Source organism: Carassius auratus, chromosome 28, assembly GCF_003368295.1.
Source record: "Carassius auratus strain Wakin chromosome 28, ASM336829v1, whole genome shotgun sequence".
NCBI classification, from domain to species: Eukaryota; Metazoa; Chordata; class Actinopteri; order Cypriniformes; family Cyprinidae; genus Carassius; species Carassius auratus.
Window position 1 is genome coordinate 3,076,608 of NC_039270.1, and position 27,723 is coordinate 3,104,330.

Genomic DNA, 27,723 nt, shown 5'->3' on the forward strand with positions numbered 1-27,723 from the left:
ACATGTCAATGGAGAACAAAAACTGTGAACACAAGAAGGGTCAGGTGTTCTGCGAGGTCCTGAAAACATCCTGGCAAAATGAGGTAAGAAAATCGCTAACGTTATCTTTATTATCTTTTGAAAATAGTAAAGTATTACCAGAGTTTACAAATGGGTAGCTTAAAGGACATGTAACCGGCAGATAAATAAATAGCCGTGTGTCTATTTTTGCATTGCTTTATCACAGCTGATCAAGTTAGATGCTCACCTACTGTGTTGCTGGTAAGAGAGATGTAGAGATGGTTTAGAGATTTTCCCATATTTTCCTGATATGAATCCCATGCATTAGGTGTGTTATATATGTTTGTATTCTTATAATAGTTTCAAAGTGTTTTCTGAAACATATAAGTGCAAATGTCGGTATTTAAATAATATATTTTTAATGAATTAATGAAAATGAATAAATAAAAAAAAGGATTGTTTAAAGCCATGGTTCTCAAAGTGTCAGGCCCCCTCTAGTTGATATGCAGGTGAAACACTAAATTAAACTAATTAATGTTAATACATTTTAACTTAATCTTTGAGTAAGGTTTTTTTTTTTTTGCACATTTAAGTATGTTAGAGTTAAAGTACAGTACAGTTTTGTAACTTTTGTTACATAATTACATTTAAAATTAAATTTTAATTAAAACTTTTTTTTTCATTTACCTGTGTATGTAAGCACAGTTGTAGTGTTAATGTTCAAACTGTATTTACCATGGTAAAGTGTCTGTCAACAATTAATATTCTTATTAGAAATAAAACTGCCTCATTTTAGAGCTCACTGTAGAGCTGTAGCTGAATAGTTTGGCCTACTACACTGCTGAAATGTAATGTTGGTCATTATGGTGGAACTTAATATTTAATAACAAATATTTTCTGAAGTGGTACTTGGTATAAAAAGTTTGAGAACCAGTGGTTTAAAGAAATGGTATAATATGAAATCCTGCTTTTTAAGAACTTTTCAGTAAACCATTTCTTCTTTCCCCTTGCAGAGTCATCGAGGATCCAATTTATTCTTGAAACATTGGTAAGAAATTGTTCATCTGCTACACTGCACTGTCACTTCTGCTAGAGATGCTTTGACCTTTTGTGATAGGTTTTGATTGTACTTAGTTTATTAAAAATTTACTGAATTAGATTTTATTTGTTTTACTACAGTGTATTGCTAGTGTTCTGATTAAAACAGTGTAACTGGGGCCTCTGAAAACACTGCTTGTGAATAATTTGTTAATATTGTACATTTTCATCTGAATACATTAAATAAGTGTTTAATGAATAGTGTTGTCCACTTTGTTTCCAACCTCACTGTTACTGAACTGTAAAGTAAAAATATTGTGTGATTTATTTTGCATTCAGTTTTTAGTTAAATATATTTCACAATATCAAAGTTATTGTGAAACATTGTTGATATACCTAAACAAACTGGTTACATCTTATGTGCCCTCCAGAAGTTTGCGCTCTGCAAGTGAACGACGCCTTGTGGTGCCATCCCAAAGAGGTTCAAAATCACTCTCTCTGACCTTTTCCTGGACTGTGCCCAGCTGGTGGAATGACCTCCCAATCTCAATCCGAACTGCTGAGTCTTTACTCATTTTCAAGAAACATTTTAAGACCCATCTTTTTCACCAGAACTTAACCAGCTAATGCTAGCACTTTTCCTTCTTTTCTTGTCTTTCATATAAAAAAAAAAAAACCTGGCGATGCGTTCTGTGCTAGACTAACTGAGACTTGTCATAGCACTTGTATCCTGCTGTTGTTCGCTTGTACACCTGACTGCTTCTGTTGTTCTCATTTGTAAGTTGCTTTGGATAAAATCGTCTGTTAAATGATTCAATGTAAATGTTTATACAGGACGGTACAGAAAGTGCACAAGTGGGAGAGAGTGGAGGGGACGGCGTCAGAAAGGACCTAGCGCTGGGACACTTTCAAGGGTCACCCGAAGCACAACCACACTATATACACGAGGCTGTTGTTTCTAACATTTTAGAGTGCCCTGCGGTAGAAATCTCATTCTGCATTCCCCACGGTAAAGAAGATACAGTCCGGGGGGGTTCCCATTAGAAATCAACTGGTTGAAGGTTCCCTGCTCGTACTGTGCAACACATTTTCACTGCACAAATGTACACAACTTGAAATGAGACACATTACTAAAACATGTTTTTGACAGAAACTGTAGTTTTCCACCAAAATAAAAGATCCACTGGTTTCAGTCATAAAGGTACAAGGGTTTGTCTTGTAAGTGCTGCAAAAAATATGCATTTTTGTGCCAAATTATTTTACAAAAACCTTTAAATATTATGGTATTTGGATTGTTCTACTACATGTTTTTAGCATTACCTCCATGCATACTCTGCATAATAAAGTGTGGGATTATTTTAATCTGTTTTATACAGTATGTTTCCAAAATTTACCTGCTGTTTGACAATTTTGAGCATGTGGTAGTTTATTGAAGTTGTTTGTAAAGCCATTGCTGCCAGTCATTAGATTTTTAGCCTTGCATGTACCATGTTGATCTAAATGCAAACTAGGATCTAGGTGTATTTATACACGGTGCCAGGTACGAGGGGGAAACAACGTCGTGTTATCAACGCTGATTAACTTTTCAAAATCAACACCTCATTCAGCTTTCATCCCAGGGCTGCAGCACGACCCTAATTCACCCATAATGCAGGTAAGACGGTGAAACAGCGTCGCGATTTCAACGGTGAATCCACGTCGTGATTTCAACGTTGATCCAATTTGCAAAATCGAAAGGTTATTCAACGTTGATTCAACGTCGGGATTTCAACGGTGAATCAGCGTCGTGATTTCAACCGTACATCAACGTCACGATTTCAACGGTGAATCAACGTCGTGATTTCAACGTTGATCCAATTTGCAAAATCGAAAGGTTATTCAACGTTGATTCAACCATGGTACCTGACGTTGTTTCAACGTTGAATCAACGTTGAAATGCCGGCTGGGTAGGAAAGGAATTGTCAAATTAGGCAACCAATTGCTAAGCTGGCAACACAGTAGGCTATGCATTCATTTTTAGATTTCCCCATCAAATTACTAACCTGTCTACTCTCCCACAGCCAAGGAGGGGGAAGTCGGGGCCCAGTGGTTAGAGAGTGGACTCCTAACCCTAGGGTTGTGGGTTTGAATCACGGCCCGGCTATACCACGACTGAGGATACGCGAGTCCAATGAGCGTTCGCGTCTATCGTTTACAAGCTACGACTTTGAAAGCGATCTCAAACATCCAGTGTTATCCCAACTAAATTTTTCCGCACTTCAAGACTTTCTGTTGACAAATTATTGTGGCATATAAAAACTAATCCAAGGCCCCAGCAGGCTACGACGTGTGGGTTTAAACTGAAGACGCATCACGCTTAACCCTTGCACATAATGGGTCTTTATTGTTCTATTTCACAGGCTTAACAAGAACCGACACTTACTTGAATTGATGCATTTCATAAGCCGTGCAAAGATACCTCAGACAGTGCAGTAACAGAAGATGATAATGATGGCGACAGTCAACAGAAAGTTTCTCCACATGCTCAACCTGCAGCTATAATCCAAACACCCGCCCCCAAACAGGTGAGCACAAACACATTAATACAGACACCACACCTCCGGTGACACACACAGTAACCAATAACGTCACTCTGCGCGTGCACATATACAACAGTTTAGAAAAGAGGAAATGTCATAAGACTAATCAAACCCAAATGTATGGCTCCTACAATAAGTAATATGAGAAATAATCATGGAATGCACATACATCATACCAGCCTTGGATGACATATAATCAAGAATAAATTAAAAATTTGATAGACTAAGGCCCAATCCGAATTCTACCCCTTAGCCCTTCCCCTCCGTTTCGCGCATTCACGTGAAGGGGTAGGGGTGTCTCAATTCTCTTTTGGTTGGAGGGGGAGGGGTAAGGGGAAGGGCCACATAGCCCTTCAAACGAAGATTTTTCGGCACCACACTTCAAACGAAGGGGTATGAATTATCACGGCACCATGGCTGCTACAGCGAACAAAAAGACACATAAATGTAAGCTTTGTTGGCAAAAATAAAAATTTTAACGAAAATAAATCATTTGTTTTATGTTACATTCAATTGTGAGTTCATATTAACGGTCATGTTACTCTAAAAAATTTTGCAAAAAAAAATTGCTAATATTTGCTAACGTCATATCATTACAGACTGCATGATAGTGCCACAGCATATGTCTGATCAGGGCGATAACTGCCATACACTAATCCCCCCAGTAATTAGAAATCGCTAAACCATTTGATCAAATATTGCCTAATCGAGAGAGAGAAAGAGAGAGAAAGAAAGAGAGAGAGAGATAGAAATGGAAGTTACGTTTATTCGCGTCTGTGTGTTTATTTTTTTAGAGTGAGTTTTCTTAAAAACTGCGATTGTATCCTCTTTTTTGCTGGAAAATATAATGTAGCGATTCTGTATTTAAACTGTAGTCATGGGGCAGTGTTGACAAGTTTATTTTCTCCTGGATGCGTGAGCAGCACGATTTCCGATATGTGTGTGTGTGTGTGTCTGTAAGCAGCTCATTAATACAGAACTATAATTAAAGGCTCTAATGACCACCAGTATATATGTGTATTGAAAGAGCTAGATGACGAATGATGGCATGTGACGTCATGGTAGTGGTGTCCCAATCCTTAGGGGAATATTTTCTCCACTACCCCTTGACACTCCGTCTACCCCTTGACACAAGGGGAAGGGGTAGGCGGAGGGGTGGGGGAAGGGGTATAAAATAGAATTGGGATTGGGCCTAAATCTGACCCTGTTACAGATGTTTTTTTCTAGCCAAGTTGTGATATAAACCAGAGATCGTGTAAGTTCATTTGCAACTTGTCACACACTAATTCTGTGTATATAAATAACAGTGTCATCTGCATGCATTTGAATGTTAGTATTACGACAGATGGATGGAAGATCATTATATATGTACAATGTAAAAAGTAGAGGACCCAAAATAGATCCTTGTGGAACAACAGTGGATATACTTAGGGGGGCTGACTTATAAGTCTGTATACTTACATACTGTGTGCGACCTGACAAATATGATTCGATCCATCCTAAAGTATGTGGAGAAAAATTAAAACTTAATAATTTAGACATTGGAGGCCTTCCTGAGGCCAAGAAACACAGCCCCAACAACCCCTCCTTTATCTAAAAGAGAGTTTACTTTTTCAGTGAAGTAACAATTTGCCATCTCAGTTGAATAATTTGCTCTGAAGCCAAACTTTGGATGCATTGGATGTAAAGCACAAGAACTATTATTCAAATGATTAGTGATTTGCGCAGCCATCAATTTCTCTGCAACCTTTGAGACTACAGGTAAAATACTAATAGGTCTAAAATTACTAGCAGAGTGAGGATCACCACTTTTGAATATGGGCACAATAACAGATGACTTCCAAGCAGAAGGGAATATGCCATGAGAAACTGAAAGATTGATAATTTTAGTGATAGGATTAACTAATGACTAAGCTCTTTAAGCATTACCAGATCCATACCAAATATATCCTCTGCTCTGGATTGTTTAAAGGGGGGGTGAAATGCTCATTTTCACTCAATCTCCTGTTGTAAAATTACGATTTTAGTGCTTTTGCTGAATAAAGACTTGAGTTGATTCTGAGTTAAAAGTTTTATTTACAGATGTGATGAAGGCATTACATAAATGACATTTACTACACACCTGTATGAATATAAAATATATGTTTAAAAAAAACTGCTGAAAGCTACACAAGGTTTTACTTGTATATGTGTTTAGGGATAGGCCTCAACACAAGTAAACACATGTTTCTGTTGTAAGTAAATGATTAAATACATTATTAAAGTAAATTCCTATATGAACAACAAATGGCAAACAGAGATTTAAACACCATGAACAAATTCAAATAAATCAGTCTAAATGTTGGGAGAAGAAACATGTTTCCAAATCAATGGGACCAGATTGTTTATACCCACTGCAGAATAAACCATTCAAGAGTGACCCACGTTTTTAATATTAGTAGAATATAAACCAACATGATCTTTTTTACAAAACCCTTTATCCATGAAACTTGTTTTATTAGGCTGTGCTTGGTTTAATTACCTTTGATTATCTTGATTTCAAAACTGTGGATTTCAGGAACAAAATGTAATAAAAGTTTAAAAGTGGTTAAATAATACAACATTTGTATGAAATAGTAAGCTATTCATTTTTTTTTTTTTTTTTTGCATATGATTTGTTTAATTATTACACTAAAGTACACACATAGGAAAAAATAACAGGCAGAAGTGCAAGTATCAAACTGTGCTGATTTGTAACAGATATATTAATTACAAACAAACAGCTTCTCCACATGAACTGTAGGCTGTCATGCACTTCCATTTGACATTTTTTAAGGAGAAAAAAAGTTTGTGCCACCATATGATACACAACCTCAAACGACATACTTATCAAAATACATGCTTTTAATAGCAAAACAGAGTAATATTATTAAATATTTAACAGCTGCTGGTCCATTTACTTGTAGCGTATTCTAACGATGGGCTGCCTCTGGCAAATAAGTGGCTATAATCGTTGAGTAAACATTTAAAACAGCAAACAATTAATGACATTTAGTTCACAAACGAACAATTATATTCTACGTTTGGTTATCTTTATTCGAAGCTGAAACGTAATTAAACTACCTTGTTGAACAATTTTTGTGATCCGGTGAAAACGTACTAATATTTTCAGAGTCACTTTAACGCGAAACAGGAAACTCATGAATATTGATGTATGCTCGCCTACTGTCACCGAAAATCTCAGAAACCGAATATTTCAGAACACCGGTCAATAAATCATCACATTTAATCTGATGGATTGCCCTTCTGAAGCCATCTAGTTTGCGTTTTGGAATGCCGTAAGAATCGTATTTCCTTCTGAATTTACTTAATCTCTTACTAGATCATTTTCTGGCCGCTAAAATCAAATTGTGGTCAGAAAGGTCTGTTAACATATTAAAAGTTTTTAAGATTCTCTCTGCTCTGTTACTAAAAATTAAATCAATTTGAGTCCTTGTTGAATTAGTTATTCTTGTAGGCGCATTAATCATTTGCATCAGACCGAAGTGATCAGTTATCTTTTTGAGATTCTTTCTGTTTTATAATCCCAATTAATATCAAAATCTCCTATAATAATAACTTCTTTGTTAAAATCTCACTGTTTTAGTAATTGTTTAAGTTTTTCATAAGAACGAATATTTGAAGATGGTGGATGATAAATTACAATTAATACAAAAAACATCTGTGGCAATAGTATAAGATTCAGACCAAGATGGTAACCCAAGCCTGCCTCAGACGCCAACAACCCCACATGGACACGCTGCGGAATGCCAACTCTGGCCTCCTCCACCGCGTCAAAAAGATTATTAAATTTGTAATCCCAGACAGGTTTTTCTACAGGGAGTGACTTTCTGTAACTTGTTGATTTTTTTTTTTTTTTTAATGAATAGGCTGTCTAGGTGAGTTGTCTAGAGTTGTCTAAAATACTAAAATACTCTGAATTGAATACGATTCATTCCTTTGCTGATTTCTTTACTTTAATAGTACTAGCCTCAGCAACTACACCAGAAAATAATAAAATTCATTTTAAATCACTATGTATATGTCACACCCAGGGGCGGCTATGCTTTGACTAAGCCACACCCCTTCTCAACTTCCACCTTGAGGAGGTCCCCAAAGCCAACCCAATGGCCAAACAACACGAGAACAAGTAAGTGATAAAACAATCTTTATTTAAATATTTAAAAATAGCTTGGGGAATAGGGAAAGGGCAATTAAAACTAAACTCCGACTCGGCCCTCCAGATGGGCTATGGCTGGGAAGAGGTCAGGGAGCAAGGGGGCCACGGGGATCCGGGGCGTGGGACTCGGGGCCCGGCCAGAGTCTTAGGTATCCGTAGCGCCCTCCTTCTTCCTCCTCTTCACTGAATACAACTCACGGTAAGTACTGGTTCACACAGTTCGTTCTCGGGGTGCTCACTCTCTTTCTCTTCCTCCACAGGCAACGGCTGGGACGCAAAGGCACAGTTAATTCGGCTTGGTTTTGCTCTCACCTCTTCGCTGATTGCAGCTCACAGTAAGTACTGGTTCACACAGTTCGTTCCTTGGGTGCTCACTCGCTTTCTCTTTCTCCACAGGCAGCGGCGTAAGTACAGGTTTCCTCGGTCTCTCCTCGTGTTACCCACTCTCTCTCCTTTTCTCTCCACAGGTATCAACTTGGGCACAATAGCACAGTTAGTTTGCTTTGAATGGCTCTCACCTCTGGGCTGGACACAGCGTACTGTAAGTACAGGTTTCGCTCTATTTCTCCTCGCGTTATCCACTCTCTCTCCTCCTCTCTACAGGTATCAACTTGGACACAAAACACAGTTACTCTGCTTTGGATGGCTTTCACCTCTTCGCTGATTGCAGCTCACAGTAAGTACTGGTTCACACAGTTCGTTCTTTGGGTGCTCACTCGCTTTCTCTTTCTCCACAGGCAGCGGCGTAAGTACAGGTTTCCTCGGTCTCTCCTCGTGTTACCCACTCTCTCTCCTTTTCTCTCCACAGGTATCAACTTGGGCACAATAGCACAGTTAGTTTGCTTTGAATGGCTCTCACCTCTGGGCTGGACACAGCGTTCTGTAAGTACAGGTTTCGCTCTATTTCTCCTCGCGTTATCCTCTCTCTCTCCTCCTCTCTACAGGTGTCAACTTGGACACAAAACACAGTTACTCTGCTTTGGATGGCTTTCACCTCTGGGCTGGACACAACGTACCGTAAGTACAGGGTTCGCTCTATTCCTCCTCGTGTTATTCACTCTCTCTCCTTTTCTCTCCACAGGTATCAAATTGGGCACAATAGCACAGTTAGTTTGCTTTGAATGACTCTCACCTCTGGGCTGAACACAGCGTACTGTAAGTACAGGTTTCCTCTGTTTCTCCTTGTGTTACTCACTCTCTTTTTCCTTTTCTCTCCACAGGTATCAGATTGGATACAAAGCACAGTTAGTTTGCTTTGAATAGCTCCCACCTCTGGGCTGAACACAGCGTACTGTGCTATCTCCGGAGATCTGAAGCACGCTCACAACATATACTGTACTGAACTAGGCTAGAACCAGCAGTCTCCTTGTCCTCCCGCGACGGAGTGCATGAAGGCGGGGGTTTATCTGACAGGACACACGGCAATACACAGCAACCCACAGCAATATACAGCACCACGTCAAAATTGTAGGTTTTCACAGCACGAAGACTCACCCAACACACAGTGTACGAAAAGGACACCCGTCTTCCTTCACTTCGCTTGGTTCGGATCTGGCGATGGAATATGCGGCCTAGCTAGTGATGTCGTCGTTGTGACTACTTCAATAAGTATTCCTTCGGCTCTCCCACCACGCTATATTAGGGGTAGGGCCGCCCTCCTCCTCCTGGGGAGATCTACACAACGCCAGGTCAATATACAGGGCACTTTCGGCTTGCTCTTAGTACTCACATCAATGCCGCTTCCAATCCCCTTTTTCACGTCGTCTCAATTCGCCGTATAATCCGTTCACATCTCAACCTTTAAGGTTCGCGATGTCTTCACAATCATACAATTCCAGCCTGAGGGAGAGAGAGAGTTAGACAGCCACCAGCAGCGCACCAAGACGGGCACGACACAGTGCTTCACACACACCAGAAAGAGCTCCAGACTGTGAAATAACTCGGCCTTAAGTACTGCCTTGTCCAGCGTATCCTCCAATCACCAACCGCTGTCCCTAACTAGGCACAGATGCATCGAATTCCCTGATTTTCCCTCTTACGGCGCTACCGGACGTTCCGGTGTTCTGTTTTTCCGGTCCGGGCAGAAACACTTCCGAACCAAACTCCCCGAATTTTGGTTCCGCCCCTAAAGATCGTCACCTTGTGACATCCTCCCCCGCCAATCCGTTCTAGTCCCTAGAACGTCCTCGGGCTGTCCACTCACCAAAGCGGGCAGGGGGTCGGCCTCGGTTCTCTCGCTGGGATCGTCTCACTGGTGAATCGGGCTCAGCTTGTTCAGGGGCTGCTTCTGGTTCTCTCGGGGCGATCGGGGGTGGTGCCACCACGGGTCTCCCTGGTACCACAGCCCAACCTTCAATCCAGGGGGCCACTGGTACAGGTTCCGTGGGGACTTCTTCCACGGCTTCAGGGTAGTTAGGGCATGGGCGAATCATGTTCCGGTGCACCACACGGTCGGGGCCTGACTTCCCTTCTGGCCGGATGGTATAGACCGGCTGTCCCGGCCTCTGCTGCCGGCAGACTACATAAGGGGTGGCCTCCCAACGGTCACTCAGTTTCCCCTTCCCCTGCCGCCGATTATCTCTCACCAACACCCTCTCTCCTGGCAGTAGAGGGGCTTCTCTAGCAGTCCGATCATACAACCGCTTACTTTTCTCTCCTGCCGTCTGTATCCTTTTCGACACCTGCTCGTAGGCGAAATGCAAGCGCTGGTGATGGCGCCCCACCCACTCCGTTACACTTGCTTCCTCTTGGTCGGCTGTCACTCCTAGGACCAGGTCAGTAGGCATTCGTATGTGTCTGCCAAACATCAGGTACGTGGGGGCGTAACCCGTAGTACTATGTATACTGTTGTTATAGGCCTGTAGGAGGTTTGGCAATGCACTCACCCAATCGTCCTGCCGTTGTTGGTCCAAGGTCCCCAGCAGCCCCAATAGGGTCTGATTGAATCACTCGCAGCCGCCGTTCCCCTGAGGATGATACGAAGTGGTGTGAGTTTTCGTGCAACCGTACAACTGGCATAGTTCTCTAATTACCCTGGACTCAAAGTTGGCTCCTTGATCGGAGTGCAGAAACTCCGGGCATCCGAACGTCTGGAAGACGGCCCGCCATAAAACTGTAGCGGTGGTGGTTGCAGTCTGGTCGAGGGTGGGGATAGCCCAAGCGTACTTTGTGAACAAATCCGTTATTACCAAGATGTTCTGGTAGCGATCTCGTGGTCGGCCCAGTGTCAAGAAGTCCATAGCCATGATATGAAGGGGGGCCTTCGCATGGATGGGTACCATTGGCGCTCGGACCTCCCGTCTGGACTTAAACAATATGCATCTCGGGCAAGCTTGAATTAGGGCGTGCACCGATGCCTCTAGCCCGGGCCAAAAGAAGAATCTCCTAAGCAGGGACACGGTCCTCTCCTGTCCCTGGTGCCCCAACTGGTTGTGGTACGCCGAAACTAACGCCGTTACCTCATCTGCGGGTACCACGATCTGGCGTACTTCTTCGCCCAACTTCGGGTCACTGACCCTTCTGCACAGAACGCCATCTCTCAGCTCCAGCCTGTCCCATTGCCCCAGCAGCCTCCTCCCAGTATCCGTCTGGGCTAACCTCTCCGCTGGCGTCAGCCGTCGGCCCTGTTCCAGCCATTCTCTTACAAGCCGCACATCTTGATCCCTGGCCTGTCTCTCCCTCCACCGACGGGGATCCCATCCCCAGTTCTCAGGCACGGCCTCTTGTCTACTGCCTGGTGCCTCTACTGCTCCTACCATATAGCCCTCCTCCGGGCTGGCCCCTCCGGGGCTTTCCGCTTCGGGCAGCCTTGAGAGGACGTCCGCGTTCGTGTGTTCACGCCCTGGTCGGTACTGTAGTTGATAGTCAAAGTTGGCCAGTTGGGCCACCCACCGCTGCTCCACGGCTCCCAGCTTCGCCGTCTGTAAGTGTACTAATGGGTTATTGTCTGTAATGATCGTCACCTTGGCACCCCAGAGGTAGTCTTTCAATTTCTCACTTAGGGCCCACTTCAATGCCAGCAGCTCCAATTTGAAAGAACTATAGTTCGCATCGTTCCTCTCGGCTGGGTGGAGGCTCCGGCTGGCGTACGCGATGACCCTCTCGACTCCGTCCCGCCGTTGAGCCAACACCGCTCCCAGCCCGAGATTGCTGGCATCTGTATACAGAAGGAATGGTTTTGTGAAATCTGCGTATGCCAAGATAGGGGCCTGTAGCAGCTCCTGCTTCAATGTCTGGAACGCCGACTCACAATTTGCATCCCAGTCTACGTTGGGCGACCCCCGGCCCCGGTTACGACCTGTGCCAACCAGCAACTGATTAAGGGGTTTAACAATTTTTGAAAAGTCCTTTATGAAACGCCTATAGTATCCCACAAATCCTAAAAAGGATCGCACTTGCCTCACTGTCCTCGGGGCCTTCCAGTCTTTCACGGCCGATACCTTTCCAGGATCTACGGACACTCCAGCCGCACTGACCACGTGGCCCAAAAAGTTGACTTCTCTCCGTAGTAAGTGACACTTATTGGGCTGTAGTTTAAATCCGTACTTCTCCATGGCACGAAAGACTTCCTCGAGGTGCCTCAGGTGTGAATCAAAATCTGGGGAGTAGACAATCACATCATCCAGGTAAACTAATACTGACTCCATTAACTGACCTCCCAAGCACCGCTGCATCAGCCGCTGGAAGGTGGCCGGAGCGTTACAGAGCCCGAAAGGCATCCGGTCCCATTCAAATAGTCCAAACGGGGTTGTAAAGGCAGTCTTCTCCCGGTCTGCTTCGGCCACCTGCACCTGCCAGTAGCCACTGGCCAAATCTAGGGTAGAGTACCATGCCGACTGCGTGAGGCTGGCAAGCGAATCTTCGATCCGCGGCAAAGGGAAGGCGTCTTTCTTAGTCACGAGGTTCAGCTTACGGTAGTCCACGCAGAATCTCCAAGCCCCCGTCTTCTTTTGCACCAGCACTATGGGGGCCGCCCACGGGCTGCTGCTTTCCCTGACAACTCCTTGCTTCAGCATGCCTTGCAGGAGTGTACGTACCTCGGTATACAAAGTGGGCGGAATTGGGCGATACCTCTCCCGGCTGGGCCCTGCATCCCCGGTAGGTATATGATGTTGTACCACCTGGGTGCATCCGTAGTCTTCATCGTGGGTGGCGAACACATGCTGCCATCTCCGAAGGAGGGCCTGTAACTTCTGTGTCTGTGCTTGTTCTAAATCCTCCCCTTGTAATGACTCACCCGCCAGGTGGCTCGGCACACTCCTCTCCATACCACCCCATGGTGGTATACAGATCTTCGAACGTAAGACCCGGGTCCCTTCGAAACTGGATACGTAGGCTCTGTCTCACCGGACCCTCCTTCAGCCCCAGAAGAAACTGGTCCCGCAATAGAGTCTCTCCATCTCCCAACCCGTGGTCCTGACGGGTCTGTAGTCGGGCGAATTGCTCTCGCAACCTCAGGGCGAAAGCTCTAATCGGTTGACGGGGGCCCTGCTTACAATTGAAGAACTGGAAGCGAAGGACAGCTACGGGGGTGTGGTCACCATACTGTTCAGTGAGGAACTGGAACACGGTTTGGGCGTTGGCTCTAACGGCTTCGGGGGCGGCATGCACCTCTCGCCGCGCTTCTCCATCCAGGGAGTTTAACACAAATTGAAGCCGCTGGGCTGCACTAAGGCCCTGTAGGTCGGCCAGGTACTCTAGCTGGGCCTTCCATTCAGACAATCTTACCTCGGATTCTGTCCCCCCATACTTTTGGATCCAGGGGCTCCCCATAAAAACGGGCATAGCACGGGGTTGGGCTGAAGGCCCCGCGTCGTCGGTCATTGGACGACCTTGGTTACTCAACTCGAGGTGGAAACCCTGCCGACTACGCCAAATCTGTCACACCCAGGGGCGGCTATGCTTTGACTAAGCCACACCCCTTCTCAACTTCCACCTCGAGGAGGTCCCCAAAGCCAACCCAATGGCCAAACAACACGAGAAAAAGTAAGTGATAAAACAATCTTTATTTAAATATTTAAAAATAGCTTGGGGAATAGGGAAAGGGCAATTAAAACTAAACTCCGACTCGGCCCTCCAGATGGGCTATGGCCGGGAAGAGGTCAGGGAGCAAGGGGCCACGGGGATCCGGGGCGTGGGACTCGGGGCCCGGCCAGAGTCTTAGGTATCCGTAGCGCCCTCCTTCTTCCTCCTCTTCGCTGAATACAACTCACGGTAAGTACTGGTTCACACAGTTCGTTCTCGGGGTGCTCACTCTCTTTCTCTTCCTCCACAGGCAACGGCTGGGACGCAAAGGCACAGTTAATTCGGCTTGGTTTTGCTCTCACCTCTTCGCTGATTGCAGCTCACAGTAAGTACTGGTTCACACAGTTCGTTCCTTGGGTGCTCACTCGCTTTCTCTTTCTCCACAGGCAGCGGCGTAAGTACAGGTTTCCTCGGTCTCTCCTCGTGTTACCCACTCTCTCTCCTTTTCTCTCCACAGGTATCAACTTGGGCACAATAGCACAGTTAGTTTGCTTTGAATGGCTCTCACCTCTGGGCTGGACACAGCGTACTGTAAGTACAGGTTTCGCTCTATTTCTCCTCGCGTTATCCTCTCTCTCTCCTCCTCTCTACAGGTGTCAACTTGGACACAAAACACAGTTACTCTGCTTTGGATGGCTTTCACCTCTGGGCTGGACACAACGTACCGTAAGTACAGGGTTCGCTCTATTCCTCCTCGTGTTATTCACTCTCTCTCTCCTTTTCTCTCCAAAGGTATCAACTTGGGCACAATAGCACAGTTAGTTTGCTTTGAATGACTCTCACCTCTGGGCTGAACACAGCGTACTGTAAGTACAGGTTTCCTCTGTTTCTCCTTGTGTTACTCACTCTCTTTTTCCTTTTCTCTCCACAGGTATCAGATTGGACACAAAGCACAGTTAGTTTGCTTTGAATAGCTCCCACCTCTGGGCTGAACACAGCGTACTGTGCTATCTCCGGAGATCTGAAGCACGCTCACAACATATACTGTACTGAACTAGGCTAGAACCAGCAGTCTCCTTGTCCTCCCACGACGGAGTGCATGAAGGCGGGGGTTTATCTGACAGGACACACGGCAATACACAGCAACCCACAGCAATATACAGCACCACGTCAAAATTGTAGGTTTTCACAGCACGAAGACTCACCCACCACACTCAGTGTACGAAAAGGACACCCGTCTTCCTTCACTTCGCTTGGTTCGGATCTGGCGATGGAATATGCGGCCTAGCTAGTGATGTTGTCGTTGTGACTACTTCAATAAGTATTCCTTCGGCTCTCCCACCACGCTATATTAGGGGTAGGGCCGCCCTCCTCCTCCTGGGGAGATCTACACAACGCCAGGTCAATATACAGGGCACTTTCGGCTTGCTCTTAGTACTCACATCAATGCCGCTTCCAATCCCCTTTTTCACGTCGTCTCAATTCGCCGTATAATCCGTTCACTTCTCAACCTTTAAGGTTCGCGATGTCTTCACAATCATACAATTCCAGCCTGAGGGAGAGAGAGAGTTAGACAGCCACCAGCAGCGCACCAAGACGGGCACGACACAGTGCTTCACACACACCAGAAAGAGCTCCAGACTGTGAAATAACTTGGCCTTAAGTACTGCCTTGTCCAGCGTATCCTCCAATCACCAACCGCTGTCCCTAACTAGGCACAGGTGCATCGAATTCCCTGATTTTCCCTCTTACGGCGTTCTGTTTTTCCGGTCCGGGCGGAAACACTTCCGGGCGGAACCAAACTCCCCAAATTTTGGTTCCGCCCCTAAAGATCGTCACCTTGTGACATCTAACTGGGTAATGATGAGACTGCAGCAAATACATTGTTCTCCAATACATTGATTGATCATATATCAGATGAATCTTTCAACTATAGCAGTGGTTTATAACGTTTTTGGGCCAGTGCCCCCTTACCCATTATCCAAACACCCCTCACCCTGTCATGATCGTGGACTTTCTGTTCCTTTTGTGTTTCCCTATTTTGATCATGTTCTGCTCCTTGTTTTGTTAATTGATTAATCCCCATCTGTTTCCATTCCCCTGGTTACTTTCCTTGTGTTTAAAAACCCTGTCTGTGTAGTTCCTCTTTGTCTGCTATTAATGTTATATCATGTTTGATGATTTCTGTTGGATGTGCTTTATTCTTCCATAAACATTAAAATAACTCTTTTGATATATATTTTCTTCATTGTGCATGTTACTCTATAGACCAGCACACGTGTGACAGAGTAGTGGACAGAAAAGTGAGTTTAGCTGTGTTCTTCTTTCCTTTTTGTTTGTTTTGTTTCCCCCCCTCTCGAAATGAATATCCCAGCTTTCGAGCTCCTATGCCTGGACCAGTCTGACCATTCGCTGGAAGACCACACCCGGGACTTTATCGATCTGGCGTGCCTTACCAACTTCCCAGACTGCTTGCTCTGTACTTTTTATTTATTTTTTTCATTTTATTCAAGCTTGAAGCAATCTTGACGAACACTTGAATATAGCTAGGTTTCATTAATAGTTTTGAGCAAAACGGCGAGAAAATAACATTTTTATGAAAAACTACATCTGGACAATGTTCAGTACTATTATCAAAGCATAAAACCAATAAATTGCTTCCGTCAACACCTCCAGAACTTGCACAGACATCACTTCCTGGATCAACATTTTACTCCGGAACATTATGGAGTTTTCATTTCTATGCTGTCTATTGCTGATTGTCACGATACTGTGCCGGAAGGAACATGGAGTCAAGGACAAATTGAAATAAGTTTTTATTTATCCAACACAGGAGACAATCCAACAGGGAGAACAGGATGAAGACACGTATGAAACTGGTAAAACCGACAAACTGAGAAGCACACACAGGCAAATGAGGGACTAAGGAGACACACCTGGAAACTAATCAAATCAAGGAGGAACAGAAACTGGGTCACAAAGAACATGGGGAATGGAACACATGTAGGGGAAAGCACAATTGCTGTGTCCCAAACCGAAGTGCATGGACTCTGAAGTGTGCATCTGAAGTGCGATTGCGTCACAGTGTCACGACGTAAGCTGTCCCAAAGTCAGAATGCGCACTTCGAATGCGTCACCGCGCCGCGACGAAGGCTGACGAATTTCGAAAGCGACTTCAAATGCGCCCTTCATTTCCCATGAAAATGAAGTGTACATCTTATGGACCCTTCTCACCCTGCCATACATTAGAATCACTTGCACGCAGATGACGATGGTGCTATATTCAAAGAACAAGGCAAGTGAGAGTTCTGTGTGGGACTTCACATTGAAATGTAAGTATTGTGTTTTCATTTACCAAAATATCTAGCGAAACTGTTAAAAGCCATGTTTTTTTTTTGTTTTTTTTACATAAAGCCCACAAACAATAAGACAGTCTATATTTAAATTAAAATTAAATTTATGCATTTATCAGACGCTTTTATCCAAAGCGACTTACAGTGCATTCAGGCTATCAATGTTTGTGCATTCAGGCTATCAATGTTTACATATCATGTGTTCCCGAGGAATCGAACCCCCAACCTTACTCTTGCTTGCTTGCTAGCGCAGTGCTCTACCGGTTGAGCTACAGGAACACACTATATAAGGCAATGCAAGTCATGTTGTCATGCAAGATATGTCTACAAATGTTTTAACCAAATTTAAGTTTTTCATAAGTGTTTCCATTTTATCGTTTTAGTACTATTCTTGAGAAAGTGAGCCTGCTGTTGAAAGACTTAATACAAAGTCAATAGACAATTTTTAGCTAAAATTCATTTTGCTGTTGCTGTTAACAGGCATGGTTTATTTGCTAAGTGTCCTGGGACAGGTGTGAGGATGAGTGGAGCTGCTCAGGGAGGACATCAAACTCCAGAGAGAGAGAGAGAGGAGCACAAGGTTTCTCTTCTTGAGAGAATGCTTAACAAATATTATTCATTAGCCAAGAGAAAACAGTGGTAAAAATATTTTTTAAATGTCATATTGCCAATGAACAACCTAATTTCTGTAGTTTATTTTTGTGGTACAAGTTGTATACATTATTCATTTTTTGCGTGTGTAATTTGTTTGTAAATATGTACTTTTCTGTACATTTTGTATTTTTGTTTTTCATATTCACATGTAAATAAAAGAAGTACTTATGTACGTTGTTTTGTTTAATGCAGCTTATACATTTGTTCACAAAACATTCTTTTGTTTATTTTCTCATCCTATAAATATTTTTTACACATTAAAACAAATTGCACTATAATTGAAAGTACTTTTTACAACCATTTACAGCATAGTTTAGGATTAACATCAGGAAAACATCAGTTTGAGCCTAGTGCTGCCTCCATGTGTTCTGGGGTCTTCAGGAGGTCAATCTCTTGGTTAATGGCCAGCAGCTCCTCAGCGACTCAGAGGACAATACAGTGACAGTGGAACGAGGCACATATCAAACACTCTGGAGACCATCTGTATGATGTACCACTGGCAGACAGAAGAGAAACACCAGGGTCTGGATTGTGGCACCCATCACTGTTGGCGTTCACTTCTCAGAAAATCCTGCAGCGCTGTCAGGGCCTCTCTGCTCAGCCCTAAACCATTAAGCATCTGTCCAGCGCTGCGACTTTCAGCTTTATCCTGCAGTACAGGGGTCTGCTCTGATTTAGAGAAAGAAGGAAAAGGAAAATTGTTCAGCGCTATGGCAACGTGATTAGAAATATTGAGATACTTAAGTAAACTACTTTAAGTAACTACAAATACCATATTGGGGAAAATCTAGTAGTCATGTTAAAAACCCCAAAAATGAAAATAACAAACCTGGAACAACTTAAGGGTGAGCAAAGGATCACAGAATTTTCATTTTTGGCTGAACTGTCCTTTATGTAAAAGTATTATCTTACATACTCTAATATACTTAAGGTATTGAGAGTAAACAAAAAATAATTTGTCAGGATTGTTTTACATTAATATTACTTCTGCACTACTTATCAGGAATCAGGAAGGATGCTAAGGAATTCCTTTGGCCCAGGATCACCAAAACCCTTAAACCATAGACTTTGTCTCCCAAAACCAACAGACTGAAATCTAACCCACTTGTGGTTTAAAACAAACAACGGTCTCAAAATTGCTTCCAATAATCTGAATTGATTACAAGTATTTACCTCACAATTAAGTATCATGTATGTTTTATATAACCTGTGGAATTATTTCTGTGTTTAACTTTCATTACAGCCTATTCTTTGGTGTTTTTTACATCAGTTATAGGAACTAATCACCAGAAGTTGCCTCATACATGTGTATTCTCTGTATTATGCATGCTTTATATTTCTCAGGTTAATTTTGTGTGTTAAACACTTCCCACAGCTAAAATCCTTATTTACTTCCACCTCAACTATGGGAAGTATGTAGTTTGGTGCCTACTTGATGAGTAAATGATTTCTAGAATTTTGATATAAAGTAGATGTGTGTAGGATGCACTATATTTAAACTATTAAGTTTGCTTATTAAAGCGTTTAAACTAAACTCTCAGAAGTTTGGACACATAATCACATGGACATTACGCTAATTACATGGAAGAACCGGAGAAAGGGGGATAGGCCCCGCCCAAGAATCTCTGATTGGCTGTCACACTAAGAAGGACAGGTCAGATGGGCACGCTTAATAATCCAATGACAAAAAAATAATTGCGAAAGAACCTGATGTGAGGTTCATTTGACCTGACGTTAAAATAAATTAAAAGAGGCATCGAGGCAGTGAAATTAGACTCGATCATTTTTTATAATCGAGTTACTCGAGGAATTGTTTCAGCCCTAAACTTAAGTAGCTCTAAATGGGCCTCTCACAAAATCAGATAGAGGTCCTCGGCCCTTTGGTCGCTGTGAGAGTCCTCCATCCGGCGCTTAAAATCATGCCTCAAATGCAGTCGCAAGGGGGACTCTCCCTTCCGGTGCATCAGAGCCGCAGCTCACTTCGGATGCAATGAGAGTCCCTCCATCTGTTGCATCTTCTTGCCTACTCTGCATCAGACGGGGCTCCCCTACCGGTGCAGCAGACCCATGGCTCCGATCGGTCGCAGGGTGAATCCCCCATCTATAAAGCCATGTTTGTTTTAAATACCAGTGTCTTGTGCTGAGTGCTTACAAGTTACTGCCTTAAACTGTAGATTCTGTTACCTTTCACATAATCAGTCATCATAATTATAATTATATCATAATTTCATGATATTATTACCGTAGGCCATGGGATAATATTTTGTCCAGAATTGATAAAATACCCAAACCTCAACTTTTCGCTGAATGAATAGTTGATAAAGTGTTAAATATTCATTCTGAATAATTTGCTTACTAATTTGGTCCTTATTCACTGTAATTCTATTCCCCTTTGAATTGATGTTAATTCCCTTATTAATGTTACATAAGTAAACTTAACTAATGTACTTTAGGAGGTGAAAATACTATGAAATTACAAATGGCATGGATTTTAGAGCATAACAACTGAAGGTCTATGAAAAAAAGGCCAATAAAGCATTTTTTTAAACAATGGAACTTAAAGTTGTGAGCTGAAATGTTAGTTCAACCATATAGCTTGTGAATAAATAAAATGCGTACATTTCATAACGTTCCATTATTCATAAAATGCATAACTTTTCTGGTGTTTGGATTTGTACTAATGTGCTACAAGTTTAAGAATAGCCCTAAACCATATTTAAACTCTCTCCCTCTCTCTCTCTCTCTATCTCTATCTCTATTTAAAAGCATTAGCTCAATACGTATTCCTTCAGGTAGAATGAATGTTTTCCTGCCTTGCTAAATGTTGGTTTCATGATCAATAAGTTGTATTTTCCTCAATCTGATTTAGTAAAGTCAAACCGCAGACAGTGAAAGCTGCGTCACTGAGCTGGAACAGAGGATTCTGTTTGGTCTTAAAGACTTCCGCAAACATCTACGATCACAAATAACGATGCATTTCGCAAAATAATGATTCATTATCAATTGATAATTTGTTATTATCATTATGGCTGTGAGAAACTAATGAATAACATTAGTTTCAACTCAGTAACATGAAAACACACTGTTCCTTCAGCCAAAAAAAAAAAAACAGACCGAATTCTGTTCAGCTGGAGGGGGTTGGGTTTTTGGGGTTAGTTATGTATGGCTTGTGGGGGTCGAGATAAAGGTTTGAATCTTTTGCTCTTTCATATGGAAACTCTTATTAAACTTGCTGAGCAGGTTTAGGACTCGTTGTGGTCTTCCCCCACATAAGATTTTTCTAGTTCTAGTCGTTCATTTGTCATTATTTAACTAATCAGACATTTATATTAAATTTACATAATCAAGTCTTAATATATTCCGCGCTCAAGCACATGCATTAAGTTTGCTGCAAAGCACATGCAGTTGCCTAATAATTATGAAAATTATTAATAAACAAATGTTTTCTTGGCGGCTGAAAGATGAAATTCACAGTGCTGGCTCTCTCCAACCAGAGAAATGCAACATTCACAGATTACACAATGCTTTCATTTTTCAAGATTTCTGTAGTTATAATTTTAATGTATGTGAGAGACCACAATTTTAAGTAAAATAACTGCATATAACTGCATTATCAGGAAAAACTTAAAGTCATCGAGACTGCGCCTCCCTGTCAATAATATTTGCACAAACACTTGAATATGAATATTAATTCACATTTTGTATATGCATTACAACATAAATTATTTTTTACATAGAATTATTCAAAATAAAACCAAACAAGATTTGTAATGAAGATAAAACAATTAAGAATAAATGCAGCATCACTTGCGCCGCGCAAATCTTGCACATATTTTACACACCTGCATTTAAATGCAGCTACAATTTTTTTTTTAATTAAATTATATGAAAGCAAGTAGGGCTGGGAGATAAGTCTATTTTATTGATTAACTCGAATGTGTAATTTACATCGGTTTTTGGTTTTCTTTTTAACATCCACCAACACTCCACTCAGGGCTCCCGTAGTTTAGGGATGTTACAGGCTAGTTCTCAAGGAGTTTGTCTGTTTCTTTTACTGATTATTTTCAGGTTAAAGCACGATTTGCACATTCACAACATTTCAATACTGAATTACTGAATCAACAGAACCCAGTGATGAACAGGCTTACACTGGACACGATTCCTATCAGTTTTGTAAACACAGACAGTGTCGGCTCTATTTACAAATAAGTATATATATATATATATATCGTCCGTCCATGACACTGACTCACTACAGAGTTGCCCGTTTTAATCTGAACAGCTCTTAACGCCGAGTAGATGGTTAGATGCATGATGGGCTAGTATTAACAACAAATAATAAAATAAAATAAAGGTCTTTCCAGCATTAAGATAATAACATTACTGTTTTTTTTATCATCTTGTCTCAGTTATAAATTTGACTGGTAAATGAATTATAAAGAATATATTAAAACTTATTTTCTTCTTAAATTTCTTTGTCACTTTGAATATTGATTTTAAAATCGATTTATATCATAAATCAAATTTTTTTCTAAAAAAAATCAGGGATGTCTTTAGGCCATATGCTATTGCCCAGCCCTAAAAGCAAGTAAAGAAGGCTCCCTTTAAAATCACTTAAGTTGTCAATTAATAAAGCTCTTTTTTTGCATTTTGTTGAGAGAACTTGCGTTTAATCGTGAGGTTTTATTAACCCATCCATTCTTTAGAGTTTCAAAGAGTTTCAAAGATTTCGCTAATGTTACAAACACGCCAGGTTCCACCTCCACACAATCACAGCGCACAGCCGCACACCCTCACACCCTCACCTGAGTATTAGATCACCTCCACCTGTTCCTCATCACCCACTCATTAGTGCTGCACTACAAAAGCCACACACATGCACCCAGTCTTTGTCCAGTCACGTTCGCAACAAGATAATTCCTTTATGCTTACTATTAGGACTAACTCCTCTTCTACTCTCTCCAGAGATTCTCTCCGAAGGACCCAGTTCCCCCGAAGTGCGTGTGTGTGGTTCACCTTCCTTACAAGAAGTCACAGCCTTACCTGCAGGGATCCATACTCCTTATCACTCCTCACTACCTGCTCCTCTGCTTGTGTTTTAAAAATAAACATCTTCATCTGTTCCTCCTCAGCTTCCTGAGTGATCCGTAACAGATGACCGGACCAGCACCGACAGGCACAAGCATGAGCCTCACATACCCCTTTCAAGACCTGGTTTATGCACTCTATCGAACACTCATGGCAGCCCCAGCATCTCCTCCACCAGCGAGCACTTCCGCCGACACTGTCATCACTTTCTCACCTACCGTGCACGCCAGTCCCATGGCCAGGCCGGCGCCCTACTCTGGCTCGGCGGAGGAATGCAGCGGATTCCTCCTTCAGTGTTCACTGGTCCTGGAGGTGCAACCACACTTGTATCAAATGGACTGCTCGAAGGTAGCCTTTATCATTTCCCAATTGCAAGGCAAAGCACTACTGTGGGCAGATTCACTCTAGACTCGAAATAACCCAGTTATCCAGTCTTATTCTAACTTTATCAACCATTTCCGTGAGGTTTTCGGCAGACCTGGCTGGGATTCTTCTATTTGTGAGAAGCTGTACAATTTAAAACGAGGGAAAATGTCTGTCAATGAATATGCCTTGCAGTTCAGGACTTTGGCGGCCTCCAGTGGATGGAATGAACAGGCTTTGCTAACAACCTACCGTCAAGGACTGGAACCCCGAGTGCGGTTGCATCTTGCTGCATACAAGGATACCATCGGCCTCAAGCGATTCATCCACTCGTATGCAGTCATGCTTAGAAGAGCACCAGGCCCAGGCACATTCCTCCACTCCTCTCTGCCGAGCAGAGAACGTCAGCCAGCGGGCCGATGATGGTTGACTCCTACCGCCTCACAATGGCGGAGTGTCAAAGACGGCTGGCCCAGAATCTGTGCCTTTACTGTGCAGCTCCGGGGCACAACATAGCAGTGTGCCCCATCCGTCCTCCATGGTGAGTGCCATTCTCCCTTCAAGATACCAAATTTGACCACTCACCACTGTTGTGGCACTTACTGCCGCTGATGTATTTCTTCCAGTTTCCGCCCTCCTCGATTCTGTGTCAGCCGGCAACTTCATCTCCCGCGCCCTCTGCCGTCAGCTCAAGCTCACTACTACGACCACGCTGTCCGCTCATCAGGTCCACACAATCACCAGCAGGCCGTTGAGCAAGAAATAGCGTTGAGCAGCATAACCCCGTTATTTCCTGGAAGACGGGCGAGATCCTGAAGTGGGGCAAAGCCTGTTTTCAATCATGCATCTCCGGTTGTCCTATTCCAGTAGAACACCCCCCTGAATCACTATCACTCTACTCCACCTCTATCGAGAGCCCTGTTGAGAACCAATCCATCACCATTCCTCAGTGCTATGCCCCCTTCAGCAAGGTCTTCTGCCCTAAGCGGGCCTCCGAGCTGCCTCAACACCGGCCGTGGGACTGTGCTATCGATCTGCTGCCGGGTGAACCAGTGCCAAAGGGAAGGATATACCCCCTATCCGTTCCCGAGGAGAAGGCCATGGAGGACTACATCAAGGTGGCGCTGGCACAAGGGTACATTCGTCCATCTACCTCCCCTGCTGCTTCCAGCTTCTTCTTTGTGGCTAAAAAGGATGGAGGTTTGAGACCATGCATTGATTACAGAGCACTAAATAAAATCACTCTTAAATTCTGGTACCCACTTCTCCTGGTCCCTGCGGCCCTGGAAAATCTCTGTGGTGCAACTGTGTTCACCAAGTTGGACCTCCACAGCGCGTATAATCTCATCCGGATACGTGAGGGGGACGAGTGGAAGACCGCCTTCATCATCCCTACTGGCCACTATGAGTAATGTGTCATGCCGTATGGGCTTGTTAATGCCCCCTCTGTATTCCAGGACTTCATTGCTCTGGGATTTCCTCCTCAAGTCCATTCTAATATACATTGACGATATCCTGATCTACTCCCGGAGTCTGGCAGAACATCAGTGCCACGTTGCGGAGGTCCTGCAATGCCTGAGGGACTACCAGCTCCTTCTCAAAGCCGAAAAGTGTTCCTTCCATCAGCCCTCAGTGCAGTTCCTTGGATACACCATCGACTGCAGTGGCATCCGGATGGACGAGGGGAAGGTGAGCGCAGTCAGGGACTGGCCCATTCCTACCACTATCAAGGAGCTGCAACGATTCCTTGGCTTTGCCAATTTTTATAGACGATTCATACACAATTTCAGTACCATCACCAGCCCTCTTACCAACCTTCTCAGCCAGAAGCCCAATGGAGACATTGGCTAGAAGGAGCCAAACACCCATTTCAAGTTCTCACTGACCACAAGAACCTTGAATACCTTCGAGCAGCCAAGAGACTCAACCCCAGACAGGCCTGCTGGGCTTTATTCTTCACCCGCTTCCAGTTTACCATCTCTTACCGCCCAGGGGTAAAGAATGTTAAGGCCGATGCTCTGTCCAGATGTTACGCTCCCGAAGAGAGATCGAAAAATCCAGAACCCATCCTCCCGGACGATATTATTGTCGCTCCAATCACCTGGTCAGCTGAGACTCTTCCTCCAGCCGAACCTCCTAATAACACCCCGCTGGGTTGCCCACCACGACACCTTTACATCCCCAGGACATGGCACACTCCACTTATCCACTACACGCATACATCACTTAGCACTGGTCACCCGGGGGTCAATGAAACCCTCTCGTTGCTACGGGAACGCTTCTGGTGGCCCAACATGGCCTCGGATGTCAGAAGGTACATGAGTGAATGTACCAGCTGTGCCATGTCCAAGAGTCCTCGCCACCTACCATCTGGCAAACTCCTTCCTCTGCCCATTCCAAATCGCCCGTGGTCACACCTAGGGGTGGATTTCATAACAGACTAAATCCTGTAGTCTTCTTCCTCTAAAGGGCCTACCTACTGCCATGGAAATGCCAGAATTTATGTTCAACCATGTCTTCAGGTACTTCGGCATCCCAGAAGATATCGTGTCGGATCGAGGCCCCCAGTTCATCTCCCGGGTGTGGAGAGCATTCCATTCCCTCCTAGGTGTGGCCATCAGCCTGTCCTCCGGCTATCACCCCCAGTCAAACGGGCAGACGGAGAGGAAGGTCCAGGAGATTGGACGCTTCCTCCGTACCTTCTGCCACAGCCACCAGAACTCCTGGAACAAATTCCTGTGGTGGGCCAAGTACGCACAAAACTCCGTCAACCCACCACCGGACTCACCCCCTTCCAGTGCATACTCGGCTACCAACCACCTCTGTTCCCCTGGTCAGGAGAGCCCTTGGATGTCCCTGCCGTCGACTACTGGTTCCGGGAGAGTGAGAGGGTCTGGGACGCGGCTCATCACCAGCTACAGCGGGCACTTCGCAGACGCAGGACGACAGTCGACCTTCGCCGGTCCGAGGCTCCCCACTACCAACCCGGCAGAAGGTCTGGCTGTCCACCCGGGACATCCGCCTGTGTCTACCCTGCTGCAAGCTCAGTCCCAGATTCATTGGCCCGTTCACCATCACCCAGCAAATAAATCCGGTCACATATAAACTCCAGCTCCCTCCTGAGTACCGGATTCACCCCACATTCCATGTGTCACTCCTTAAACCTCACCATCCTTCTGTTTCTCCCTCCACAGAACTTGGCGAAACGGAAGCCCCCCCCCCTCCTCTCCTCCTAGACGACGGCGCAGCCTATACAGTCAAGGACATCCTGGACTCCCGGCGGCGTGGTGGGCAGCTTGAATATCTAGTGGACTGGGAAGGATAAGGTCCAGAGGAACGTTCTTGGGTCCCACGCAATGACATCTTGGATCCCACCTTACTGGATACCTTCCATTCATCCCAATCGACCAGCTCCCAGGGGAAGAGGATGCCCACCACGTCGGCAGGCCGTGGAGAGAGGGGTACTGTTACAAACACGGCAGGTTCCATCTCCACACAATCACAGCGCACACCCTCACGTGAGTATTAGATCACCTCCACCTGTTCCTCATCACCCACTCATCAGCGCTGCACTACAAAAGCCACACACACGCACCCAGTCTTTGTCCGGTCACGTTCGCGACAATATCATTCCTGTATGCTTACTATTAGGACTAACTCCTCTTCTACTCTCTCCAGAGATTCTCTCTGAAGGAATCAGTTCCCCGAAGTGCATGTGTGTGGTTCACCGTCCATCCAAGAAGTCACAGCCTTACCTGCATGGATCAATACTCCTTATCACTCCTCACTACCTGCTCCTCTGCTTGCGTCTTTAAAAATAAACATCTTCATCTGTTACTCATCAGCTTCCAGAGTGATCCCTTACAGCTAAATCGTGCCGGTTTAATTTATTCGCTTCTTGTTAAATAAAGGGAACGAAATTGTACAGTGCTTCGCGTTTTACTAAACATGCAACAATTTCTTAATCCGTGTACAGACAAATGTCTTTTTCCCAAGAAGTTATCTGTCAAAATAAAGGGCAGGTAACGGATAACTAAAATGCATGTTGTTTAATTAAAGGATATTAAATTAAAATAATAATTTGTGTATATATATATATATACATATATTTATAAATAATTCATATTAAAATTTTGCATATTAATCCATTGTAGCCTAGCCCCCTAAAATAGGCTACCACTTTTAATGCTCTGATGCAAATGTAGCCGCACTGGGTTGTACATTAAAATTAACTCATATGATATATAGGGAATTTAAATAATTAATCAGGAATATGATTATTATAGTGATATCTTCTGTGAATTAATGCAAATCAAACAGTGGTTTGTCCAGCAAACGGCCGTAAGATTAACTTATCAACTTTCAATAAAGTTATCACTTCTTATACTTCCAGGAAAAATAGGTTCTGGCCATGAAACCATTCCCCTGTCTTTATAAAATTTCGGTTACTGAATAGTAACGAGCTTTGTAGCTTAAGATCAAACAT

At 43.8% G+C, this 27,723-nt stretch overlaps 1 protein-coding gene across 1 annotated transcript in view; it reads left to right on the forward strand.

The window, feature by feature from the left end:
- The window catches only part of LOC113047422 (zinc finger protein 721-like), a 153,083-nt gene that overhangs the window by 99,271 nt on the left and 26,089 nt on the right, over window positions 1–27,723 (forward strand). The window contains exon 5 of the mRNA XM_026208768.1: window positions 8,304–8,311. Coding sequence (XP_026064553.1) covers window positions 8,304–8,311 — 8 coding nt within the window. The remainder of the gene's footprint in view (window positions 1–8,303; window positions 8,312–27,723) is intronic.